This window comes from Macrobrachium nipponense, chromosome 7, assembly GCF_015104395.2.
Source record: "Macrobrachium nipponense isolate FS-2020 chromosome 7, ASM1510439v2, whole genome shotgun sequence".
Lineage (NCBI taxonomy): Eukaryota > Metazoa > Arthropoda > Malacostraca > Decapoda > Palaemonidae > Macrobrachium > Macrobrachium nipponense.
The window spans coordinates 25,186,812-25,211,112 of record NC_061109.1 but is presented as its reverse complement, the minus strand read 5'-3'; the positions used below and the strand labels follow the sequence as shown (position 1 = coordinate 25,211,112).

The following is a 24,301-nucleotide window of genomic DNA, read 5'->3' as shown; positions in this document are numbered from 1 at the left end:
GGGAATGTGATTTGAACGTACATGAAAACACACAATGTGACAAAAACATTTTACCCTATTATGAGGGCGAAGCAAAAACATTACCACCTGACCTAGCCTATTCTGGTTAAACCTTCGTATAACCAAGGCTAATGGAGGGAAGGTCCGCCTAAGGCGGCCCCGACCAAGACCACAATAAAAACTAAACACCTAAATAAGCATAAAATAAACTAAAAATAAAAATAAAATGAAATAAAATTAAAAGTCCAAACTAACATATTATTTCCTAAATGATAGGAAGAGTGCTACTCTCTGTACCCTAATATAGTGTCTGCTGCGACATATGGGCCCAAAGAGCAACAGTTCTCGTAGTAGTCCTCACCTCCCGAAGGTAGTGAGAGGCAAACACTGAATTACTACGCCAAAATGTAGCATTCAAGATGTCATTAAGTGCCATGTTCTTTTGGAAGGCTACCGACGTAGAAATAGCCTCACTTCATGCGCATTCACCTTCAACATTTTCATATCACTGTCTTGACAGGATGAATGCGCTTCCTTGATGGTGTCCCTCAAGAAAAAACCAAAGCCAAAGCATTCTTCGACATTGGTAATTTGGCTTCCTTACCGAACACCACAAGTTATCCGAAAGACCTCTACAATCCTTAGTCTTCTGTAGGTAGAATTTTTAGAGCCCTGACAGGGCACAGAACTCTCTCTGGCTCACGCCCAATGATTTCGGCCATCCCTTTAATTTCGAAGGTCCTAGGCCAAGGGTTGGACGGATTTTCATTTTTTGCCAGGAACGTTGGGCTCAAGGAACAAACCGCGTTATAACCTTTAAAGCCCAACGTATTTGCTAATCGCTTGTACCTCGCTGACTCTCTTCGCTGTCGCCAGAGCAGTCAGGAAGATAGCTTTTCTAGTAACATCCTTCAGGGAAGCCGTATGCATAGGTTCGAATGGACTGGACATGAGAAACTTCAGAACTACATCCAAGTTCCAAGACGGCAACCTGGGTTGTTGAACCTTCGTTGTTTCAAAAGATCTCAAGAGATCGTGAAGGTCTCTGTTGTCTGCCAAATCCAGGCCTCTGTGCCTAAAGACAACGAAAGCACACTCCTATACCCCTTGATTGTAGAGACTGCAAGTTTTAGATCCCTTCTCAGATATAAAAGGAAGTCAGCAATCTGGCTCACAGAGGTCGTGGTGGAGGAAAATGCCGTTCTTCTTGCACCAACTCCTGAAGACTGCCCACTTTGATTGGTACACTGCATTGGATGAAGCTCTTCTTGCACTGGCGATAGCTTTCGCCACTGACCTAGAAAAGCCTCTCGCTCTGGCCAACTTTTGGATAGTCTGAATGCAGTCAGACTCAGAGCGGAGAGATTTATGTGGTACCTCTCGAAGTGGGGCTGTCTGAGTAGATCTGTCCTTACTGGAAGCGGTCCTCAGGGAAGTCTACTACGAAGGCCATGACCTCTGTGAACCAGTCTCTCCGCCGGCCAAACGGGGTCGATCAAAGTCATTCTCGTCCCTTCTGACGCCGCAAACTTTTCTCATGACTTCCCCTAGTATCTTGAACGGGGGAAAGGCGTACAGGTCCATCCCCGTCCAGTCCCAGAGAAGTGCGTCTATCGCCACTGCCGCTGGGTCGAGTACTGGGGAGCAGTACAGTGGAAGCCTCTTTGTTTCTGGACGTCGCAAAGATGTCCACTAGCGGACGTCCCCATAACCCCACAGCTCTTGGCATACCTCCTGATGCAGAGTCCACTCGGTTGGCAGAAGTTTGACCTTGTCTGCTGAGGAGATCTGCCCGACGTTCTCTACTCCTGCTACAAACCTTGTAAGGATCGTGACGTCCAGTGCCCTTGCCCACAGCAAGATCTCCTTTGCCAGTGCAAAAAAGGGACCGAGACTGTGTTCCTCCCTGCTTCTTCAGTACGCCAGAGCTGTGGTGTTGTCTGAGTTGACTTGGACTATTCGATGAGAGACTTTTTCTTGGAAAAACTGGAGAGCTAAAAGATGGCTGCCATTTCCTTTAGGTTTATGTGCCAGACACCTGTTCCCCTCTCCAGGTGCCTGACACTTCTTCCCCCCGTAATGTTGCTCCCCACCCTGTGGTGGACGCGTCGGAGAACAACACTGGTCGGGGCTCTGAAGCTTGAGAGACACGCCCATCCGACAACTTCACTGGATCTAGCCACCATTTTATTTTAAGTGATGTTTTACCTCTCTTGAAATTTTTAAGCTCATATCCAGATTCTTGCTTTCTTTCCAATTTTCCTTGAGAAAACAAAAAATTGTAGCGGTCTGAGGTGCAGTCTCCCCAAGGAAACAAACTTCTCCAGCGATGAAATGGTCCCCAGCAGGCTCATCCATTCCCTCACCGAGCACGAATCTTTCCTTAGGAAGGCTGTCACTTTGTCTAAACATTGCTGCTGACGTCCCTGGGACGGAAAAGCTCGAAAAGCCACTGAATCCATCTGAATCCCCAGATACAAGATGGATTGGGTTGGAATAATCAGATGTGACTTTTCGAAATTCACCAGTAGTCCCAGGGACTTCACCAACGATAAAGTTGTTTTTTGAAGATCCTTCAGACACCGCGTTTTGAGTGGAGGCACGAATGAGCCAGCTTGTCCAGGTACATAGAGACTCTGATATTTTGCAAGATGAAGCCACCTCAGCCACGTTCTTCATTAAAGTCGTGAAGATCATAGGGGCAGTGCTCAATCCGAAGCAAAGCGCCCTGAATTGATAAACTGTCCCTTTTAGGACAAAACCGAAGATACTTCATCGACTGTGGATGGATGGGGACGTGGAAATACGCGTCTTGAAGGTCTAATGAAACCATCCAATCGTTTGGTCTTAAGGTCCCAAGAACTGACTGAGGTGTCTCCATCTTGAATTTTCTGCTTCTGTACGAACCGATTCAGACTGCTCACATCCAAGACTGGTCGCCAACCTCCTGCCTGTTTCGGCACCAGGAATATCCTGTTGTAGAAGCCTGGAGATTCCAGGTCTACGACCTGTTCACCGCTCTCTTTCCAAATCTGCTCGAGCAGATCGAAAAGGATTTGTTGCTTCTCCTGATTGGTAAATGGGATAAATCCTTGGGTGTCCGTGCACAGTGGGGGAGGTTTCAAGAAAGGAAATCTTGTACCCCCACTTGATGACGTTGAGCGACCAGCTGTCGCCCGCTTCCTTTCTATCCAAGCTTTTTGAGAATAGCGAAGCCTGGCTCCTACTGGTGGCTGAAGGATATCTGGTTCATTCTTTCCTCTGATCTTAGCCGAGACTCTGCCTCTGGAACGTTTACTTCCTCGAGAAGATGTTCTCGAGGAAACTCCACCTCGAAAGGGCTTCTGCTTCTTGAATGTTGCGCCCGTGCCGACGTAGAAGAAACAACCGTACGTTTTTGCAGACTGAGCTAGAGGTCTTGGGTAGCCCTCTCTTGTAGACTGACAGCCAGATCTTTGACCATAGCCTGTAGGAAAAAGATGGCTCGAAAGAGGCGCATACAAAACAATTCTGCCTTTTGAGAGATAGAGACCGCCTTTGCAGTAAAAAAAAACCCAACAATAGGCCGCTCTTCTTTCAAAATCGAAGTGCAGAAGTGCGAAGCCAACTCCTCCGAACCATCCCTGACGGCCTTGTCCATGCATGCAAGCACGCTGGACAGCTCCTCGAGGCTAAGCGAATCAGGACTACGCGACCGGTTTATCTAAGACCCTAAACACCAATCCAAAAAGTTGAAAACTTCTATCGTACGGAAGAGTCCCTTCATATGATGGTCCATCTCAGAAAGGGTCCCAGGGCACTTTCGTCGTCGACAAAAGGGATCTCTTCGGTGCATCTACCATGGTAGCGAAGTCACCTTGGGACGACGAAGGGGGCTCTAAAACCTATCTCCTCCCCATGTCTCATACCAAAGACCTGCCTTACCTGTCAAGTCTGAAAGGGGGTAGGGCGAAAGCGTTCTTTGTTTCGGGCTTTTTCTTGAACTCCCATCCAATTCTGCATTTTCTTAAAAGCCCTTTTTGTTGATAATGAAGTAGCCATCTTCAACAATCCTGAGTCTTGATAGCCTTAGACGATAGCAATTGTGAAGGAGCGACTGCGGGGCTTCAGGTTTAAACTTCTCTTCAAAGGAGGTTCGAAGCAATTGGACAAACCTGGTAATCTGAAGATACTGCTGATGATTGTTCTTCAGTTAATTCCTCCGACAAGTTTTTCTTCTTGAGTTCATTACTATCCTCCGAATTTCGGCGAATGTCTGAAGAACATTACGTCGTGGCGTCCGTGCGCGCCATGCCTGGCATCAAGCCGAGCGTCCAGCCGAGAGTCTGCCGAGCGTCACGCTTGGCATCCAGCCGAGCGTCCCGCCCGCGTCGAGCCGAGCGCCCAGTCGAACGTCAGGCCTGGCGTCAAGTCTCGCTGCCGCCTTAACGTCGTGCTCTGCAGACCTTCGTGCACGAAATCTGGAAGGCGAGGTAACAGGAGAAAAGCGAGGCGATGAGAAGAGACTGCCTGGATCTCTTGACTGGCAGTTTATCATCCTTCCCTCCTGTGACGTGAATTATCCTCTTTCTCTGCAACTAATAAGGCAATTTGATGTTGCAAATTCTCAATCTTCTTCGATTTAGGGCTGATCCTGTGAGAAGACGAGGGGCGAGGGGAAGCCCTCCTCCTTCTCACATGAACCGCCACAGGTATATCCTTAGCGCAACCAGGGCGCTCAAAAGCATTGTCGTCAAAAGACATCCTCTCCGGCGACGATCCGCAACACAGAAGAAGAGAAAGGACGTGAAGCGTCTTTCTCCTTTAGACCAAAGGTGCCGGTCCGCCTGTTGCGACACCTTGCACCTTTGCTCTCTTTTTCGGTGGAGAGTCTTCGAATTGTTCTGGAGACGACCGCAAAACAGAAGGGGCTAATGGGATGTGCAGCGTCCTCCTCTGAGGAATCAAAGGCGCGGCCGCTTGTGCGACATCTATCGTCTTTGTCCTCTTCAAAGGGCGCGATCGCTTCCGAAAGCTCCAACCGCTGCGCGGGAGGACGATTCTGAAGACGAAAAGCACTCTTTCAAGATCCGTTTACGAACTTTGGAAGCCTGGGAAGCGCCCCCAGGTCTTGCCGAAGGAACGTCAGATCGGTTGTCCGACCCCCCTTCTCCGCAACACTCGGAGCATTATCACTACACACCACTGCACTATTAACACCTTCTAATGCTTGCACTTTTGATTCCAGGCTACGCAAAGATTCAAGAATCATTGATAGGGTATTACCCTCCACAGACACTAATGTAGGGCCCGAAGGCATCACAGGTTTAGGAGGGATAAATTCCACTGGATGTGTAACTGGCGTTACACTCCTTCTTACCCTATCTCTTTCTATTTAGACACATATGATTCATACGCCTTCCACGCAGAATCAGACATACTCTCACAGCCACTGCAGCGATCATCAAACACACAAACATGTTTCCGACAATTCGCGCACACTGTATGAGGGTCTACGAAGATTTCGGTAGCCTCACCTTGCATTCTTCCACACCACATACTCTGGCGCTAGTCGAACTAGATCCAGACATCTCGAGTTTAAGGAAAAATCAAGCCAAATTCAAAACCAATCCACAATTAGCGTATGCCTAACCACCGATCCAAATCAAATAACCAAAAAATCAATCGGGATACTCAAGTGACCAAAAGAGTTCCAAAATCCAATGACGGAGGTGCAGAAAACAAAACCTTGTTGGCTGCACCGGCGACGAGAAAATATCTGACAGAAAATGGGAATGGTTCCTGACGCCCGCCTCCCAGCGGCGGGAATGGGTACTACCACCTGGCCGACCACTGCGTGTGCCGGGAGTTTTGAAATTCTGTCGACTTCGGAGAATACAGCTATATATATACTGGCAGGTAAGGTTCATGAACAAAACCTCCTTTACCACTGAGTCTAGAGGGAGGAAGGGCGAAAGTTGTCCTGCCCTGATCCTTCCTTCGTTCCATCCAGTCTTGGAGTTTCTTGAAGGCCCGCTTAGTGGAGAGCAAAGTCTTCATTTCGACAAACTCCGGGGTCTTACATGTCTTCGAGGATGAAAACTGCGAAGGAGGAGACTTGGGAGCTGCAGGCTGGAACTTGCCCCCGAAGGACGAGCGCAACAGCCGCACAAGAACTTTGTAATCCGAGATTGAAGAGGCAGCAGAAGGTTCCTCTTCAACAGAGTCAGCAGGACTACTCAATTCTCCTTCTTCCCTAATCGGAAGAGGAGACCGCCTCTCCGGAGAGGGCGTACGTCTATCGGGTCTTGCCTTAATCAAAGACCCCCTTTGTTTTAATAGTAGAAGCCTTATCTAGGCTGTTTCTTCCTTGTGGCGTTTACCGCTCGAAGGAGGCAGAGCGTCCTGACGGCGATGAGCGTCCTTAACGACGACCGAGGCAGCCTTACTTCCAAGAGAAGCGTCCTTACGTTTCTTCAACGAAAAGGTAGACTTTTTCTCAGGGATACGCGCCTGTGCGCGCAACCCAGCGTCCTGGTGCACGTCGTCTTCTTGCTCGGAGTCCTCCGAAGCGTCCTGAAAAGCGTCCTGCCGAGCGTCCTCAAAAGCGTCCTGAGCACACTCAAAAGCGTCCTGAGCGTCCTCTCGAGAATCACGGCAAGCAGCCTGCCCATGACGTTGAGAGGGAACGAAAGTGTCCTGACGACCCGTCTTCTTAGCGAGCGAACAAGATCGGCGAATCGCCGAAGGAGACGCAATCGGCGAAAGAGACGAACGAGGAGAGGGAGAAGGAGACTGCTTCGTCCTCTTGACGGGCAGCCTAAGGTCCTTCCTCCGCTTAGGCTCGACTGCTGCTGGGCGAGTCCTCTGAGCCATAAGCGTTGATAACTGGTCCTGAAGGGACAAAAGAATGTTCTTCGTTGGAGAGGAACGAACAGAGGGAGCAGGGCTGATCCTGCGAAGAAGACGAGGGGCGAGGGGACGCCCTCCTTACTTCTCACAGGTACAGCTACCTGCTTTCTCAGGGATACGCGCCCTGTGCGCCCAACCCAGCGTCCTCGTCGGATGAGATCCTACCTCTCTTCTGAGGCGGAAAAGCGTCATACGCGTCCGAAGAAGAGCGCAAAGAAAGTGGCGATACAGGACGTGAAGCGTCCTCAACACGAAACGTCCTTTTCAGCGGACGAGAGTCTCTCCGAGCGCTCCACCCCTTGCGCGGGGAGGACGCTTCGGAGGACGAAAAGCAGTCCTTAAGGATACGCGCCTGTGCGCGCTCCTTGACAGCCTGGGACTTTGCAACAAGGCCTGCCGAAGGGACGCCAGATCGGTGGGGAGACCCTGTAACCCTCTTGCGGCTTTCGACATATCCCCTCCCTGATTCCTGGGAGTCCGATAGCGGTCTAGCGATAGCGGTCTAGGCCTAGAGGCATTATGGGGCCGATCTGACGCCCCCTCCACAACACTAGGGGCACGATCACGCACTTGCACTGAGCCAGTTTCCAAGGCTTTCACTTTGGTCTCCAGAGTACGTAGAGACTCCAAAATAAGAGAAAGGGCATTACCTTCTCCCGACACAGATTCAGGGCCCGAAGGCAACAACACAGGTTTAGGAGATGCAAATTCTACAGGTGTTATAGCAGGAGAAATATTAGTACCCTTACCTTTTGTAGAACCACTCCTGGAGGAAGACCTCCTGATCCTATCGCGTTCCAATTTACGCCGATAGGAATCATACACCTTCCATCCATCATCGGTCAATCCATCACATTCATTGCACCGATCATCCACCAAACAAACATGCCCCCTACAACTCATACATACTGTGTGGGGGTCTACCGATGATTTCGGTAGCCTCACCTTACAATCACTCCTCACACACACTCTGAAACTCACTGCACTTGATCCAGACATCACGTTTACAGAAAAGCCAATCCAAAGTCAAAAAACGGTCCACTATTGCGTATGCCAATCCAACAATCCAAAATCAATACCAAAAGTCAATCAGATACTTAAATGCGAGCAAATCCAAAAAATCCTAGGCAAAGGTCTGTAAACAGTAGTTTACCGACCGGCGACAGAAAAAAATATGAATAGAAAATGGGAATGGTTCCTGATATCCACCTCCCAGCGGCGGGAATGGGTACTACCACCTGGCCGCCCACTGCGTGTGCCGCGAGTTTTGAAATTCTGTCGGACTTCAGAAAATACAGCTATATATATATCTGTCAGGTAAGTGGCATGAACAAACTAATAAATAAATTTCTGTCTCACATCAGGATCAAACCCAGGTCTTTCAGTTGAAAGGCAAGGACACTGCCAACAAAACCACACAAGTCATGAAAGAAGTTGGAAACCAAGTAGTACAATTGTACCTAAGGCTTTAACTGGGCAGGAGCACACTCTTCTGCATGAGTCCTGGAGCTACTTCAGCATCTAATTTTTCCAGGTTCCCTTTCAGGGATCATGGGGTCGTGCCTAGTGTCCCTACAATTATGGGTTCAATTTCCACTGGCATATCCCATATGCGGGATGAGCGATGGCTCCCTAGTCTGCTTTGACAGAACAGGAGAAATCTTACTGGCATGACATCTCTGAAGAGGAAAAAATGACTCTTGTTGGGGCTGGAGAGATCTGAGTCCAAAGACAGATGATGAGAACTACCAATCACCTTTCCAATGGCTGTCTGAAACACAAGCTATACATAAAATCAGATGAGGGGGACTGTCCATGGGCAAACCCCACCAACCTCCTTTGGAACTCTGTTTGTCTCCTCCCAGGTTTAGGGGATTATGACAGGGACCTTTGTCTGGGAGAATTGGTAGGATGAACATCCACCTCCTCCATTGGTACTGGCACTTGCACAGCATTATGCACTTGATCCATTAGGATCTTAAGGGACTTGCCTAACTTAGTCACTGTGCTGACCACAAGGTCAAATTTGCAGTCAAACTTACTCTTGAAACTAGCAATGGCACCAGGTTTGTAAGCATGGGAGCTTGGTACACGAACTGATGGTAAAACATTAGGAGGAGGACTAGGCATGGAGGATAAGGCTAAAGCTGGGGTAAAAGGAATGGTATGGTCATCAACAGAAAAAATAGTAATAGGTTCTCAACTATGAACCCCACTCTCAGCTCTAGAGTTCTGCCTTCCTTTTTCTATCCCTGTCTAGTTTCTCCAAATGAGATTTCAAAATATTTCACTGCTTTTCATCCCATCCTTTCTATTCCCGACAAGTAAGATCCTTTGAGCATTCTTCCTCTACATTTTGCACAGATTGTGTGACTATTGTAGGACAAGGGTCTCCTAACCTAACTAAACTCAGCTGGAAAGCTACCAGAGCAATGAGTACATCACCAAATCCTGAAAAAAAACAACAAAAAACTCCAAACATAGGTGCCCAAAACACTCGATGTTGCATTGCAAGCCGGCAGAAAAGTGAGCTCCTCTGCTTTCTTATACCTATTGTTCCTCAATATGTAGTGGGTGGGGTAGTCAGTAACCTACACAAAAAACAATAGAATCACTACCATGAACTTCAAATTTTAGATGCTGTGTGAATGGGAAAGTATGATATTGTTATAATACAATAAAGTTTCATACATACTTACCTGGCAGATATATACATAGCTGGGACGACGGAGTCTTAGCTATGTATATATCTGACAGGTAAGTTGATTGTAAGAAAATAGCTATGTAATTATATCTACTCAATACATAATGGGCGGGATAGTCACCTACACTAAAAACAACAGAATCACTGCCACAAACTTCAAAAATTTTAGCTGCTGTGCAAGTGGGAAGTATAGCTATGTATTATGCATACTATTTGCTAAGTAACTTATATGAAAATAAATTATTCAAATACTGTACAGCTTGACATGTTTTAGAGTAGCAACAGTACACTGCATCTTCACTTCAACTTTTTGGGTACTAATTGCACATCCTCAGGGAGACTAGTCCACAGTCCAATGGTGTGAGGAATAAAAGACCTTTGGAACTGAGAAGTTTGACAGTGTGGCACATTTACTGCAAAATGGTGCTGCTGTTATTGGGCTCTGGTGAGGTAAATGTGCAGTACTATACATAAAGAAGTGCTACTAAGGAATGTTATTTTACCTGTGATGTTTGTCCTTGCAAAACAGTTGGAGATTGAAATGAAATTTGACATACTAAAAACATGCAGATGAAAGGGGAGAAATGGGTGCTGGATTGATTAAAAGCTATATGGGAAGTGGAAGAAATACCAAGGGACTGAGAGGAGAGTCTAATACAAGCAAAAGGGAGATGTCATGGATTGTGGTAACTAGTAACAGGGGAATTAAACTAATAGAGCATGGATTGAAAGTTTTAGAGAGGATACTGAATGAGAGATTAAGAGAATTTGCAAAGACTGGGAAACAGCAGTATGGATTCATGAGAGGAAGAGAGACATTGCATGCTATCTTCATTGTAAGACAGCTACAGGATAAGAGGCTAAAGGGAAACCAGGAGCTTTAATGTACATTTATAGACTTACAGAAACCATACGACAGAATCCCAAGAGAAGAGATGTTTTGGTATTTGAGCACTTAAAGCACTACTCCCTAACAGTGTTGAGGATCCTACACTGGAAAGCAGTACACTGGCAGCCATTTGTTGAACCTACAGGCAAACAGGTCCATTAGACGAACGCCATAGCTTCCACAGGTCCTTGCAGACTTGTGGATGCAAGGTACATTTGAAAGACAGAATCTGGTTCTTCCTTTTCAGTTGGTCCGCCAAAGTTTTCATTTTTCCTGACACTCGTTGTGAAAATAGAAGGGTCTTCCCTTCCTCTGACCAAGTGAGACTGTGACTTGAAATAAGGAACAAAGCTTCTGGCTTTGTGCCTACTTGATGGCTCAGATATGCCACAGAAGTTGAATGGTCTGAAAAGAGGTCTACCTTTTCACCTATCCTAGATCCCCCAATGCTTGAAGAGCATTCCACACTGACAACATCTCAAATTGACTAATATGGAATTCTCGTTTTTCTGTAGACCAAATCCGATACATGCCTGTCTGCTGAGATCACTCCCAAACCTTCTGGATCAGGATGTAAGTAATGTGAGGTTTGAGTTCTTCAACTGGAGAGAACACTTCCTGCAAATGCAGAGGTCGATGGTTGAACCATCTCAAGAAGGTCCTCTAACTACCTTGAGAAAGAATTAAATTGGCCGCATCTCAGCCTGGCACCCAGAACCACCACCTCTTGTGATGTCATGTATCCTAACAAAGACAACCATTTCTTGGCTGGCAAAGTTGTGAAGGATGGATATACATTTATCAGTATTCCCAAAACCCTTGTCAGCTTTTAAGAGTTTCTCTTGCCCTCATGCTCCCCTATAAACTAACAGGTGAGCCCACTTGCTCAACAGCAATACGACTATTGTAAAAACTTGAGGAGCTGAACTCAGCAAAACACATCACCTGAAACTGGTATATACACTTTGCCCTGAAACACAAGCCACAGATATTTAGAAGTATGCATTCATCATATTCACTGATAGCATCCACTCTCCTTGCTGAACAGCTGCAAAAACTTAACTGGCAGACTCAATGGTGAACGGAGTAAGATGAACGAAACAGTTCAACTGGGAGAAATCAAGTACCCGTCTCCATCCACCCAAAGCTTTTGGTATTAGAAACAGGTGATTGCAGAACCCTGACGAAGAGTCCAAGACTATTTAGCAAAAGAGTCTCTTCCTCCCACAGGATCTTAGAACTTCTCCTTGCTGTCAAGATAAGAGGGAACTCCAAAGGAGAACTGGCCAGAGGAGGCTTGGAAAGGAAGGGAATGCTGTATCCCTTCCTCAGTATCTCCACCAACCAGGGATCTGCCTCCCGATCTTGCCAAGTATTCCCGCAGCCCTGACCACTGAGATACAATGAATGAGATACCGACTGTAGCCCTTACTGGTATTTAGGAGTAGACTTGTAAACTGTGAAACTGACCGTCTGCCAAAAATATATGGGTGGCTTACTTGACAAGTACCACTATAATTGCTTGTTAGATTTTGGGTCTAGATCCAACATATGAGACACCAGATGAAACTAATATATAATATATCTGCAGACTACTGAATATAGAATGACCAGTGACAGACATTTTGGAGGGTGGGTTCCCCCTGACAGACGAACAGAAAAGGGGGGTTAATTAGATTTAGATCCAACTTAGGAGATACCGAGTAAAATTTACACTACAATAGCTCTGCACATCCTAGAATACTGTGGTGGAATTGACAGACATTTTAGTGGGTGGTTACCCCCTGACAGACGCCCCACAACGAGTGGGGAGGGGGAGACATGATCTGCATCCAACACTGGAGATACCGAGTAAAATTTGTACTACAATTGCACTGCACATCCTAGAATGCTATGGTGGCAATGACAGACATTTCAGTGGGTGGTTACCCCCTGACAGACACCCACAACCCCCGAGTGGGGGAGGGGGAGGGGAGACAGGATATGCATCCAACATGGAGATCCAAGAAAAATTTGTACTACAATAGTACTGCACATCCTAAATTGTGCTTGTGGTAACTTGATAAAACATTTTTAGTGGGTAGTTAACCCCCTGACACCACACCCCCCACAATGAGTTGGGGGGGGAGACAGGATCTGCATCCAACATCGGAGATACCAAGTAAAATTTGTACCACAATAGCACTGCACATGATAGAATGTTGTGATGGTGATACCAAACATTTTAGTGGGTGGTTACCCCTTCACAGACACCCCACAATGAGTGGGGAGGGGGAGGGGGAGGGAGAGTCAGGAACTGCATCCAACATTAGAGATACCAACTACCAACTAAAATTTGTACTACAATAGCACTTCATATCCTAGAATGCTGTGATGGTAATGACAGACATTTTAGTGGGTGGTTTCCCCCTGACAGACACACTCTAGCAGGTGGGCAGGGGGAAAGGCAAGTCCTGATAATTAATGTCTTGCTTAATATAGTAGGCCTATTGACCCGTATTATACATTATTGTGATATATTTAATAAATATTTTTATCCTTTCTATATCCTTTGTATTTATCTAACAAATTGGTTCCCAACCTTTGGCACATTGAGGAACCCCTGAGACAATTGATGAGGTGAAGTGGCTCTGGAGAGAATTTTAAAATGTTTATATTCAATAAAATTCTCTCCAGAGCCACCTCACCTCATCAATTAGCAATAACGGAATCGTTATATATTAAGAAGCTTGTTCCTCCTTTAAACAATCAAACTACCTCCACAACAGTACCTGTCTTGAGTGTGCCCCTGTCTCTGTTTTTTATGTCATTAGGTCCTTGGTTCCCGTCCTGAAAGGTAGCTGTCTATTTCTTTCATTCTGTCTGTTGCATTTTATTTTTTTATCTATTTATTTTTATTTTTGTTTGTGTATATATATATATATATATATATATATATATATATATATATATATATATATATATATATATATATATATATATATATATATATTTATACACATATACATACATACCGTACATATATATATATATATATATTATATATATATATATATATATATATATATATATATATATATATATATATATATATATACATACACATACATAACCATATATACATATATATACATATATAATATACATTTAGATGAAAAATATCTTGCACGATATGTTATCATAAAATAAATTATAGGACTACGATTTCTCACGCCATGTTTAACGAAGAAAAATATATACTTATAAATAACAAATAATTAAATTAAACATAAATTCTCATGGAACCCCTGGCGATCGTTCATGGAACCCTAAGGTTCCGCTAAACCCCGGTTGAGGATGGCTGATCTAACACAAAAATTATTTCTTTGTTTCATGTAAATAACAGTCATGTGTAACCCCACAATAATTCAGTCATATTATTATTTTGTCAAGCAAGCAACTGACTTCAATTATAGTACTCGCTTTAGCTTTGTTTACGAGATGAAAATTAATGTAGCGGTGGCTGGAAGACTGGCACTGTAAAGTAGCAGGTAAGTTCTTATCATTATTTGAGTTATTGTTGTAAAATGTCTATGTACATAACATTTGTTAAATAGAGTAATACGCACCCATTAAATAGACATACGTACTAATACATATGTAATATATACGCTATAGTCAGGGTATAGATCATAATAATTGCTCTATAGCCTACTCGGTTTGTTTTATCGAAGCAGGACTACATTTTTTTGGTTTCAACTGACTTTCATACAAATGAAATCATGGATACATTTTTGTATTATCAGTTTTATGAATAGTATTGTTGTTACTATAGTCAATTTTTTTTTCGGCTGCTGTAAAATTCGTCAGATATAATACACCTGGCTGAGGAAGTACAAAATAAACAGTATCATCTGGATAAGAGCCATTTAACACACCACTCACAACTGCCTTTCATATCCCAAATTTTGCACATACTACCTACCAGCTTCTATCCATTCAGCACTACTCTGCTACAAAGACTATACTTACCCTTAATCACCCTGAGCAACTATACATGTCAAAATGAATGAAGTGGTAATCAACTCACCATGCTAGGATGATCAAACCCAGCAGAGGCAAAACGTCCAAGTTGATGCCTAACGGAATGATCAAGGCTGCCATTGCGGCCACCCACGTTGAAGTTTTGTCCTCCTTCATTGGTCCGCTTTTGTATTTTGCTACCTCTTACTGGCATTGTGCATCTGTAAAATAAAGATAACATTTGATAATTCAGCATCAGTTTCAGTATAAATGTGTAGCTGTAAAACTAAAGATTGATGTATTAAAAGCCACTGCCAAAATACTGTAAAATACTATATATATAATTATCACGCTGTAATTAACACATCTACCATAACACGCAGGTCACACCCCTTTTTAACACTAAAGCAACCAACAAATATTATCACAGTTCACGTTAAGACTCAATGTATCCTACACATTGCTTCATCAGACAATGAGCTGACCTTTATTTGGCTCCCTTAGTTCTAGAAGTTTCCACCACAAAAACATAATGGGCAGGAGGATGACTATCTCGAACTTCAACAAATTACCCCACACTCACTGATGAATATACATACATATCAACTTAAAGGCAAGTACATACACTATTACATCATCAGATATATTACTCCTACCACATACATACATATCAGGTTCATGAAAGTAAGTACACTGCAAATGCATCTCTGCTTTCTTTAACTAAACAGTTTAACATTTTCATTGGCATGAACCATAAAAGAAATTTGAATAAGTCACTATATTTCAAGTCATTAAGCTCTGGCCCTTACTGGCCATAAAAAGTTAGTAAAAAAGAGGTACCTAATTAACTACAGAAACTATGATTGTTCAAATTTCTCTAAAAATCACAATATTTTAAAGTAAATTGTATTTTTCCTAACTATACAAACCTGAGGTCCTTTACATAAGGAATTACTTTCAGCGCCAGCTGGAACTCGGTTGCAAGATTCAATAACAAGGTAGTTAGGCAGTAACTGCTTGTCTGAAGGTCGGGAGTCCCGCCCAACTGGATGTAAACATTCCACTTTGCTTTAGGCCCAGGAACTGGGCCACCTATGCGTGCGTATTCACCTCAAAGAGGAATGTGAAGCCCTTCACAATCTACACTCCACGTCTAATACCACTAGCCTTTCAAGAGGACATAAAGACTGAGTTGGAGGCAATGGTAGCACAAGGTATCATTGAACCTGTTGGGGATCAGCCACCCCCATGGTGTCACCCCTTAGTGGTTGTGGCCAAACCTACAGGTGGTGTTCATGTCACCACAGATTTCAGCATGTTAAATTCACAGGTACAAAGGCCAGCCCACCCTTCACCATCACCATTTAGTGCAATTAGGAGTATCGAACCTACTTACCAGTATTTCTCCACCATGGATGCGTTGTGGGTACTGGCAGATTCCACTAGTGGTTGGTATCGCTATCATCATTCACCTATAGGATTCAGCGCCTCGGTAGATGCCTACTGCAGGAGAAGTGATATTGCTCTTCAAGGCATTTAAAATTGTGTTAAGGTGGTGGATGATATTCTAGTATATGACGGGGATTATTAGTTTCACTTATGCAGGGTCAACAAAATTTTGTCATTGTAGGACTCATGGTATCACTTTAAATGCAGAGAAGTTTCTTGTTAGCCCTACCGTATCATTTTGTGGATATTCATTATCTGGAGGTGGAATTGCAGCTGGCAAGGAGAATGTTTGAGCTATATCAGAGTTCCCGAAGCCAGCAAAACTTTCATTGGCCTTACGAACCAGTTAACAGAATTTTCACTCAATCTTGCAGCTGCAGCAGATCCATTTTGGCCACTAGTGAGCCCCAAGAGATCCTTTACGTGGATGGCAGATCATGATGCTGCTGCCTTTGCCAGTGTTAAGAAAGAGTTCTCTCTGCCACCTGTGGTAGCTCAATTTGACCTGACATGACCCACCATACTACAAATGGACGCTTCTTGTTTAGTATATTATTTAGGACAGGGGTTCCCAACGATTTTGCACTCACGACTCCTTACCCGAAAGCTTGAAACCCAAGCAACCCCCTACTATCAGCAGCTTGATTTACATTTTTAATTTTCTGTGAAGGAGAAGGAAAGAAACATCTAACAAAAAAATTATTCACGAACCCTGTAATTATATATTAGCAACCTAAATCATAACATTGGTCCAACGTTAATTCACAAAAAGAACACAATTATTCTTACAATAGTATCAGCACAGGTTTCAACAGCTATCCATCCCAGCTAGTGGGATGCCTGATGCTGCATTTGAGCAGCAAGCTTTGAAATTTGTGGCCAAGCATCTGTTAGAGCCAGTCTCATGTCATCTTCAACATCCAGTCTGTTCCTATTTTTCGTTTTTATATTGACAAGAGTTGAAAATCCCATCTCACACAAGTGCATGGATAGGTGCTGCTCCTGTCATATAAATTTAATAAAAATGGAATTTTCATTATAAAATGAAATTTTATTGCATACTTACTGAACAATTATTAATCAAAGCCCTCCCTCCTCCCCACAGGTGGATGGCTGGGCAGAACGAATTGATGTTACCTGGGCAGTTGTACCTGTAGCTCCCTCGAGTGGAGGGAGATGACGTCACCTACATCAGCGATGGCAGCGCCACCGCAAAAGTTTTGAATCTATTGCCTTCCATTCGTAGGGAACCTACAGCTGTATAATTGTTCAGTAAGTATGCAATAAAATTTCATTTTATAATGAAAATTCCATTTTTATTGCAGTTTCTTACCAAACAATTATACAGTTGATTACCCATTGCAAGGATGGGGGCTGTGGATGTAAGTTTTAATTCAAAAATAACATATGATTCTTGAAAATAAAGTATACCCAAAAGCACTGTTAGTGCCTGTGGTACCTTACCTTGTAAGAAAGCTACTGCAGGAGAATACTGCCTCTGGTCAGTGCTCATCTTACGTAGTAGAAGGCTTGGAGTATGACCAATGGGTGCCTCTACATGGAGTGGAATATCCTCGTAGTCATGGCTCACCGTTGACTCAATGAAGATGCAAGAAAATATTGCCCTTGGCCTGGGCTAAGACCAGAAATAGCCAACATGAAAAAACTGTCACCCACACCGAAATAAAAACCTTTACCCACCAAAACTAACACTAAAATGACTGGTGAGTACTCCAGGTACATTGTACCCCCATTGTACCTTAATACAAGGCGAAACAGGCCAACAGAGGGAGCAACCCCCTATGTCGTTTCTCCCAACACCATGCCAGCTACCGAAAGTGGACCGATTTCTTTCAAATAATGTGTAGCAAACACAGATTTAGACCTCCAAAAGGTACTTTGGAGGATAGTGGATAACGCTTTCACTCTCAGTAAAGGAAACACTGTGTCGTTAGCTTGAGAATGTGCTTCGACAATTAATTCTCTCAGAAAAAAGGAAATAGCGTTTTTTGAGAGAGGGCGGGAGGGATTTTTAACAGAGCACCACAAACGATTCGATTGACCTCTAATCTTCTCCGTTCTGCGGAGGTAATATCTTAATGCCCTCACGGGACATAAGAGCCGTTCTTCTTCTTCCAGGCCTATCAAGTCTGTCAGGTTCTTGAGAACAAAGTTACGTGGCCAAGGATTAGAAGGGTTTTAATTTTTTGCAAGAAAATTGAGCTCAATGGAGCAAACTGAGTTGCCTTGAGAAAAACCCACCTTTTTGTCCATCGCATGTAGCTTGCTAACTCGTCTAGCTGATGCCAATGCAACTAAAAATAACATCTTCTTGGTGAGATTCCTCATAGACGAAGAAAGTAATGGTTCAAGGGGAGGACCCGAAAGCTGTTTAAGAACTACGTATATCGAGATTCCATGCTATCGAACCCTTTGACGATTTGTAAAGTCTCGAACGATTTAATTAGATCGGAAAGATCACTATTTGTGGATAGGTCTAGTCCTCTGTGTTTAAAAATGATATTGTTATAATACAATAAAGTTTCATACATACTTACCTGGCAGATATATACATAGCTAAGACTCCGTCGTCCCCGACAGAAATTCAAATTTCGCGCCACTCGCTACAGGTAGGTCAGGTGATCTACCGGCCTGCCCTGGGCGGCAGGACTAGAAACCATTCCCGTTTTCTACTCATATATTTTCTCTTCCCCCTGTCTCCTTGCGCGGGAGGACTGGGTGGGCCCTAATCGTATAATATCTGCGCCAGGTAAGTATGTATGAAACTTTATTGTATAACAATATCATTTTCATACAATCAACTTACCTGTCAGATATATACATAGCTGATTGGCACCCTTCGGTGGAGGGTAAGAGACAGCTACTTCTGGAATAGACAGGTAAACAACATATGTTGTAGGTATAAATAAAAAACCTTGGTTCCTACCTGATAGGTGGTAGACTTCGTGGGTGTTTGCCCCGTAGTCTGCATCACCTCAAGAAACTTTAGCGAGATATGTGATCTATGGCCAAGAATTCTTGTGGGTCTGCCGAAGGGGTCTTATCCACTTACTCGGCAGAGCCTGAAAGGACTTTGTCAATGGGTGCTGATCCACTTACATGACAACACACCTTATTAAGGAGCACACAACCAATCCCGACCACCTGATCCTAACCACCATGTTAGTATTAAAAATTGCTCCGAGTTATCCCCAAACTCTTCGCAACAACCATAACTCAAACCAAATTGCACACGCACACAATAATTTTTCAAAAAAAAATTTATGATACTCATCTAATAAAAGATATCACAAGAGTTCCTTACTGAACGAAAGTGGACTGCCGCCTGTGCGGCATCTGCACTTGTTCAGCAGAAAGTCTAGAACATATCTATTAGACTTATGTAGTAATTAAGGATTGGTGTTAGCTCCTGTACCCAGGATTGTGCCCGCAGACACGAAAGGACCTAAAGAAAAACATTTTTCATAGGTCACACGAACGTCCTTCAAATAGTGAGAAGCAAACACAGAATTACATCTCCAATATGTCGCTTCCAAGATATTCTTAAATGACATATTTCTCTGAAAAAGAGAGAGACGTAGCCACTGCTCTCACTTCATGAGCTCTCTCAGGAGTTTGAAAGAATCATCCGTGCAAGCCTTATGAGCGTCCGTAATGACGTTCCTGACAAAAAAGGCTAAAGCATTCTTAGACATGAGGTCCTTGATGGATCCTTCACCGAGCACCAAAGACCTTGTCTAGAACCTCCCAACTCTTTCTTTTTCTGTATGTAAAACTTTAAAGCCCTTACTGGGCAAAGAGACCTCTCCGGTTCCCTGCCGACGAGACCCGATAAGCCTTTTACTTCGAAGTTTCTCGGCCAGGGATTCGAAGGATTTTCATTCTTCGCCAAGAATAATTCTTTGAAGGAACAGATGGCTGAATCTAGATTGAAACCCACTTTATCACTAAGGGCGTGCAGCTCACTAACTCTTTTCGCCGTCGCCAGTGACAAAAGAAATAAACATTTTCTCGTTATGTCACGAAACGAGGCCAAATGCAGGGGTTCAAATCTCGCTGAGGACAAGAACTTAAGAACCACGTCTAGATTCCAGTTAGGGGGAGAAGTAATCTTAGACTTCTTGGTCTCAAAAGATCTAATCAGATCGTGTAGATCTTTATCGAGTTTTCCCAAATCAGGCCTCTATTCCCAAGACAGCCGAAAGCATACTCCTATAGCCCTTTATCGTGGCTACGGAGAGACGCGATTCTTCTCTCAAAAATAACAGAAAATCAGCGATTTCTGTTACAGAGGTACTGGAGGAGGACAACTTCTTCGACTTACACCACCTTCTAAAAACTTCCCACTTCGATTGGTAAACACGGATAGTGGAAGTTCTCCGGGCTCTAGCGATCGAGCTTGCTGCTTTGCTAGAAAAGCCTCTCGCTCTGACAAGTCTTTCGATAGTCGAAAGGCAGTCAGAGCGAGAGCGGGGAGGTTTTGATGAAACCTCTCGAAGTGTGGTTGTCTGAGAAGATCCTTCCTTTGTGGAAGGGATCTGGGGAAGTCTACCATCCACTCCAGCACCTCTGGGAACCACTCTTGAGCTGGCCAAAAGGGGGCTATCAGGGTCATTTTTGTCCCCTTTGAAGTCACAAACTTCCTGAGCACTTGCCCCAGAATCTTGAATGGGGGAAATGCGTAAACGTCTACATGAGACCAATTTAGCAGGAAGGCGTCTACTGTTAGAGCTCTGGGGTCTTCTACTACTGAACAAAAGACTTCCAGTCTTTTTGAGAGGAACGTGGCAAAGAGGTCGACATGAGGAGTCCCCCAAAGAGACCAGAGATCCCGGCAAACTTCTGAGTGGAGGGTCCATTCGGTATGAAGGACCTGGTTCCTCCTGCTCAGCCTGTCTGCTCTCACGTTCCTTACTCCTTGAACAAACCTCGTCAAAAGAGAGATGTTCCTTTGAGATGTCCACAACGCAGGTCTCTTGCGAGCTCGTAAAGAAGGGCATACGAAGTGAGTTACCCTCGCCTTGCCTTGCTTTCGAAATGTATGCAAGGGCGGTTGTATTGTCCGCATTCACTTGGACTATCTTGTTCCTCACTAAAGGTTCGAAGCTCTTTAGGGCTAGGTGTACGGCAAACAGCTCTTTGCAGTTTATGTGCCAGGACACTTGAAGAGCATTCCAAGTGCCTGACACCTCTCTCTTTCCCAAGGTTGCTCCCCAACCTTTTTCCGACGCGTCGGAAAACAATACAAGGTTTGGGTTCTGCGTTTCTAGGGAAGTACCCTTGTTCTCCTTCAGTGGGAGTAACCACCATTCTAAATGGCGTTTCATCAGAACTGGAATGGGAAAACTGTCCGAGAGAAGCCCTGTCTTCATGTTCCACGATCTTCTGAGGAAGAACTGAAGCGGACGGAGATGAAGTCTTCCTAGAGGAAAGAACTGTTCGAGCGAGGAAAGAGTCCCTAATAGGCTCAACCATTCCCTCGCCGAAGTACGTTCCTTCCTTAGGAAGAGAGAGACTTTCTCTAAACCTCTCGTTAGTCTCTCTTGAGAAGGAAATACTCGAAAACCCCGAGAATCCATCCGAATCCCCAGATAGACCAAGTTCTGGCTGGGGATCAGTTGGGACTTCTCGAGGTTCACGAGTAATCCTAAGGTCTTTATCAGGTTTAGTGTCACAGTCAGGTCCTCCAAACACTGTTTCTCTGACTTTGCTCTGATGAGCCAGTCGTCTAGGTACAGAGATATACTGATTCCTTTCAGGTGAAGCCATCTCGCCACATTTTTCATAAGGCTTGTGAAAACCTGAGGCGCCGTAGACAGGCCGAAACACAAGGCTCTGAATTGGAAGATCCTTCCCCCCGTCATGAAACGGAGGTACTCTTCGACGAAGGATGGATTCGGGCGTGAAAATAGGCATCCTGGAGATCCAGAGACACCATCCAATCCCCTTGGCGAAGAGCCGCAAGGACTGATGCAGAGGTCTCCATGGAGAACTTCTGTTTCTGAACAAACTTGTTCAGAGCGCTGACATCCAGAACTGGTCTCCAGCCCCCCGAGGCTTTCGCAACCAAGAAAAGACGATTGTAAAACCCTGGGAGCTTTGATCCAGCACTAGCTCTATAGCTCTCTTGTCCCACATCTGATCCACCATTTGTTGAAGAGTATCTTTCAACACAGGGTCCTTGTAATTGGCGGACAATTCCCGCGGAGTTGACGTCAGGGGAGGATTGTCCAGGGAAAGGAATGAGGTATCCCTTCTGTAAAACAGACATAGACCAAGCGTCTGTATCTATGAGAGTCCAGGCTTCCGCAAATCCCCGGAGCCTGGCACCTACTGGTGTTTGGAGGAGCGCCACTTCACTTTCCCCTTTTAAAGGGACGGAAAGAGGCTCTACCTCTCTTCTCAGTCGCTTTTCTTTTAGCGGTAACTCTAGCGGGAGGGCCTCCTCGAAAGGGCCGAACAGGCGTAGACACCCCTTTCTTGTCTCCCACCATCACTGTTCTCTTCTTCCTGGATGATTGCAGGAGAAGATCCTGTGTTGCTTTCTCCGTCAGAGAACGGGATATGTCCCTCACCAACTGCGAAGGGAACAGAAAGTCAGACCTGGGAGCGAATAACAAGGCTGCCCTTTGCGAATGGGATACCGCTTTTGTCAAGAAAGCGCTAAAAACAGATCTCTTCTTCAAGAGACCTGCTCCAAATAAGGAAGAAACTTCCCCTGAGCCATCCTGTACCGCCTTGTCAATACAGGACAAAATTGCAAGGAGTACGTCCGGATCGAGTCCTTCCGAGGCATGAGCCTTCTTGGACATCACACCCCAAGGGACCAATCTAGGAAGTTGAAGACTTCTAAAATGTGAAAAAGTCCCTTGAGGAGATGATCCAACTCTGAAAGACCCCAAGTAATCTTCGCAGTATGAAGGCTATGTCTCCTGGATGCATCTACCAGACTGGAAAAGTCAGCTTCAGCCGAAGCTGGGAGAGTGAGTCCCATATTCTCCCCAGTCTGGTACCAAATACCTCTCTTGCCCGTAAGTCTAGCGGGAGGCATGCAAAACACTGTCCTGACTAGCTCCTTCTTGGTTAGCATCCAGCTATCCAGCGACTGAAGAGCTCTCTTCATAGAAATCGTCGGCCTCATCTTCAAGAAAGCCGACGACTTCGGCGTCTTAGAGCATGAAAAAAGTGAACGAGGCGAAGGAGGAGCGGCAGGGATCAATGCATCTCCGTATTCCTGTAGGAGGAGAGCTGTCAAAACTTTGTAGTTAGACAGCCCTTCTCTGTCGTGAGTCTCGTCTTCTGAGTCCTCTTCCAATATCGGATCAGAAGGAGAAGTCACTTCCCGTTCCGGGTCTTCCTGCCCAATAACTCTCTCTACGGGAGACAAACTCCTAATAGGAGAGGGGCTAAGAGAGATGTATAGCGCTCCCTGCTTGGGCTGGCTCCTCGCAGCTTGGCCTGGGCGCCTCGCGCCTGGCTTGGCGGCCTCGCGGCCCTGGCGGCGGCCTCGCGCTTGGGCTGGCGCCTCGGCGGCCTGGCCCTTGGCTGCCGCGCGCCTGGCTGACTCCTTCGCGCTTGGCTGCGCCTCGCGCCTGACTGATGCCTCGCGCCTCTCTAAACTCTCGCGCCTGACTGACGCCTCGCGCCTTTCTGGTGCCATATCCTTGTATGGATGATGCTTGTCTGGCGCCTCGCGCCTGGCTGAATCCTCGCGCCTGGCTGCTTCCTCGCGCTCGGCTGACGCTGCTGGTCTGGCAGACGTATCACGTCTGGATATATCCTCGCGCCTGTAAAGCGTTTCTCGCTTGTCTGGCGCTTTAATCCTGTAAGAAGCTTCTCGTCTGGAGGAAACCTCGCGCTTGACTGGCGCCTTGCGCTTGTCTGGCGATTCAAAATCGTCCAAAGAGTCTCTATCAGAATAGATCTCAAACGCCTCACGTCCCACAGGAGCCTCACTCCTGGCGGGAGAAGGAAGACGAGACTTCTTGACAGGAAGCCTCACGTCTTTCTTACGAGGGGGATCCTTCGAAAGGACTCCTACCAAGGCGGATAACTGTTCTTGCACAGCCAAAATGATCCTCTTGGAAGCTTCTCCGGCGTCTTCTTGAACGGGAAAGGGAGACCTCGAAGGAGTTTTGTCCAAACCATGGGACGTCAAAACCCTCTTAGCCTTCTTGATCGAAGGAGGCGCTTCTTCCGAAAAGCGTTCGGGGCTAGAATCCAACACAGGATTTTTCCAGTGCCTTTTCAGGGGCCTGGACAGGTCCGAATCCTTCCACCCTCGTTTAGGAGAGGGAGAAGCGGACGAAGAGAAGCACTCTCTGAGGACGCTTTTCCTATAGCGG

The 24,301-nt window shown here is 45.3% G+C and overlaps 1 protein-coding gene across 3 annotated transcripts in view; it reads right to left on the bottom strand.

Annotated features, from left to right (window-relative positions):
- The window catches only part of LOC135217132 (uncharacterized), a 374,498-nt gene that overhangs the window by 311,483 nt on the left and 38,714 nt on the right, over nt 1–24,301 (bottom strand). For all 3 annotated transcript variants that reach the window (XM_064252839.1, XM_064252840.1, XM_064252841.1), the window contains exon 2: nt 14,554–14,707. In XM_064252839.1, the coding sequence (XP_064108909.1) occupies nt 14,554–14,700 (147 nt within the window). In that variant the 5' untranslated portion in view covers nt 14,701–14,707. The remainder of the gene's footprint in view (nt 1–14,553; nt 14,708–24,301) is intronic.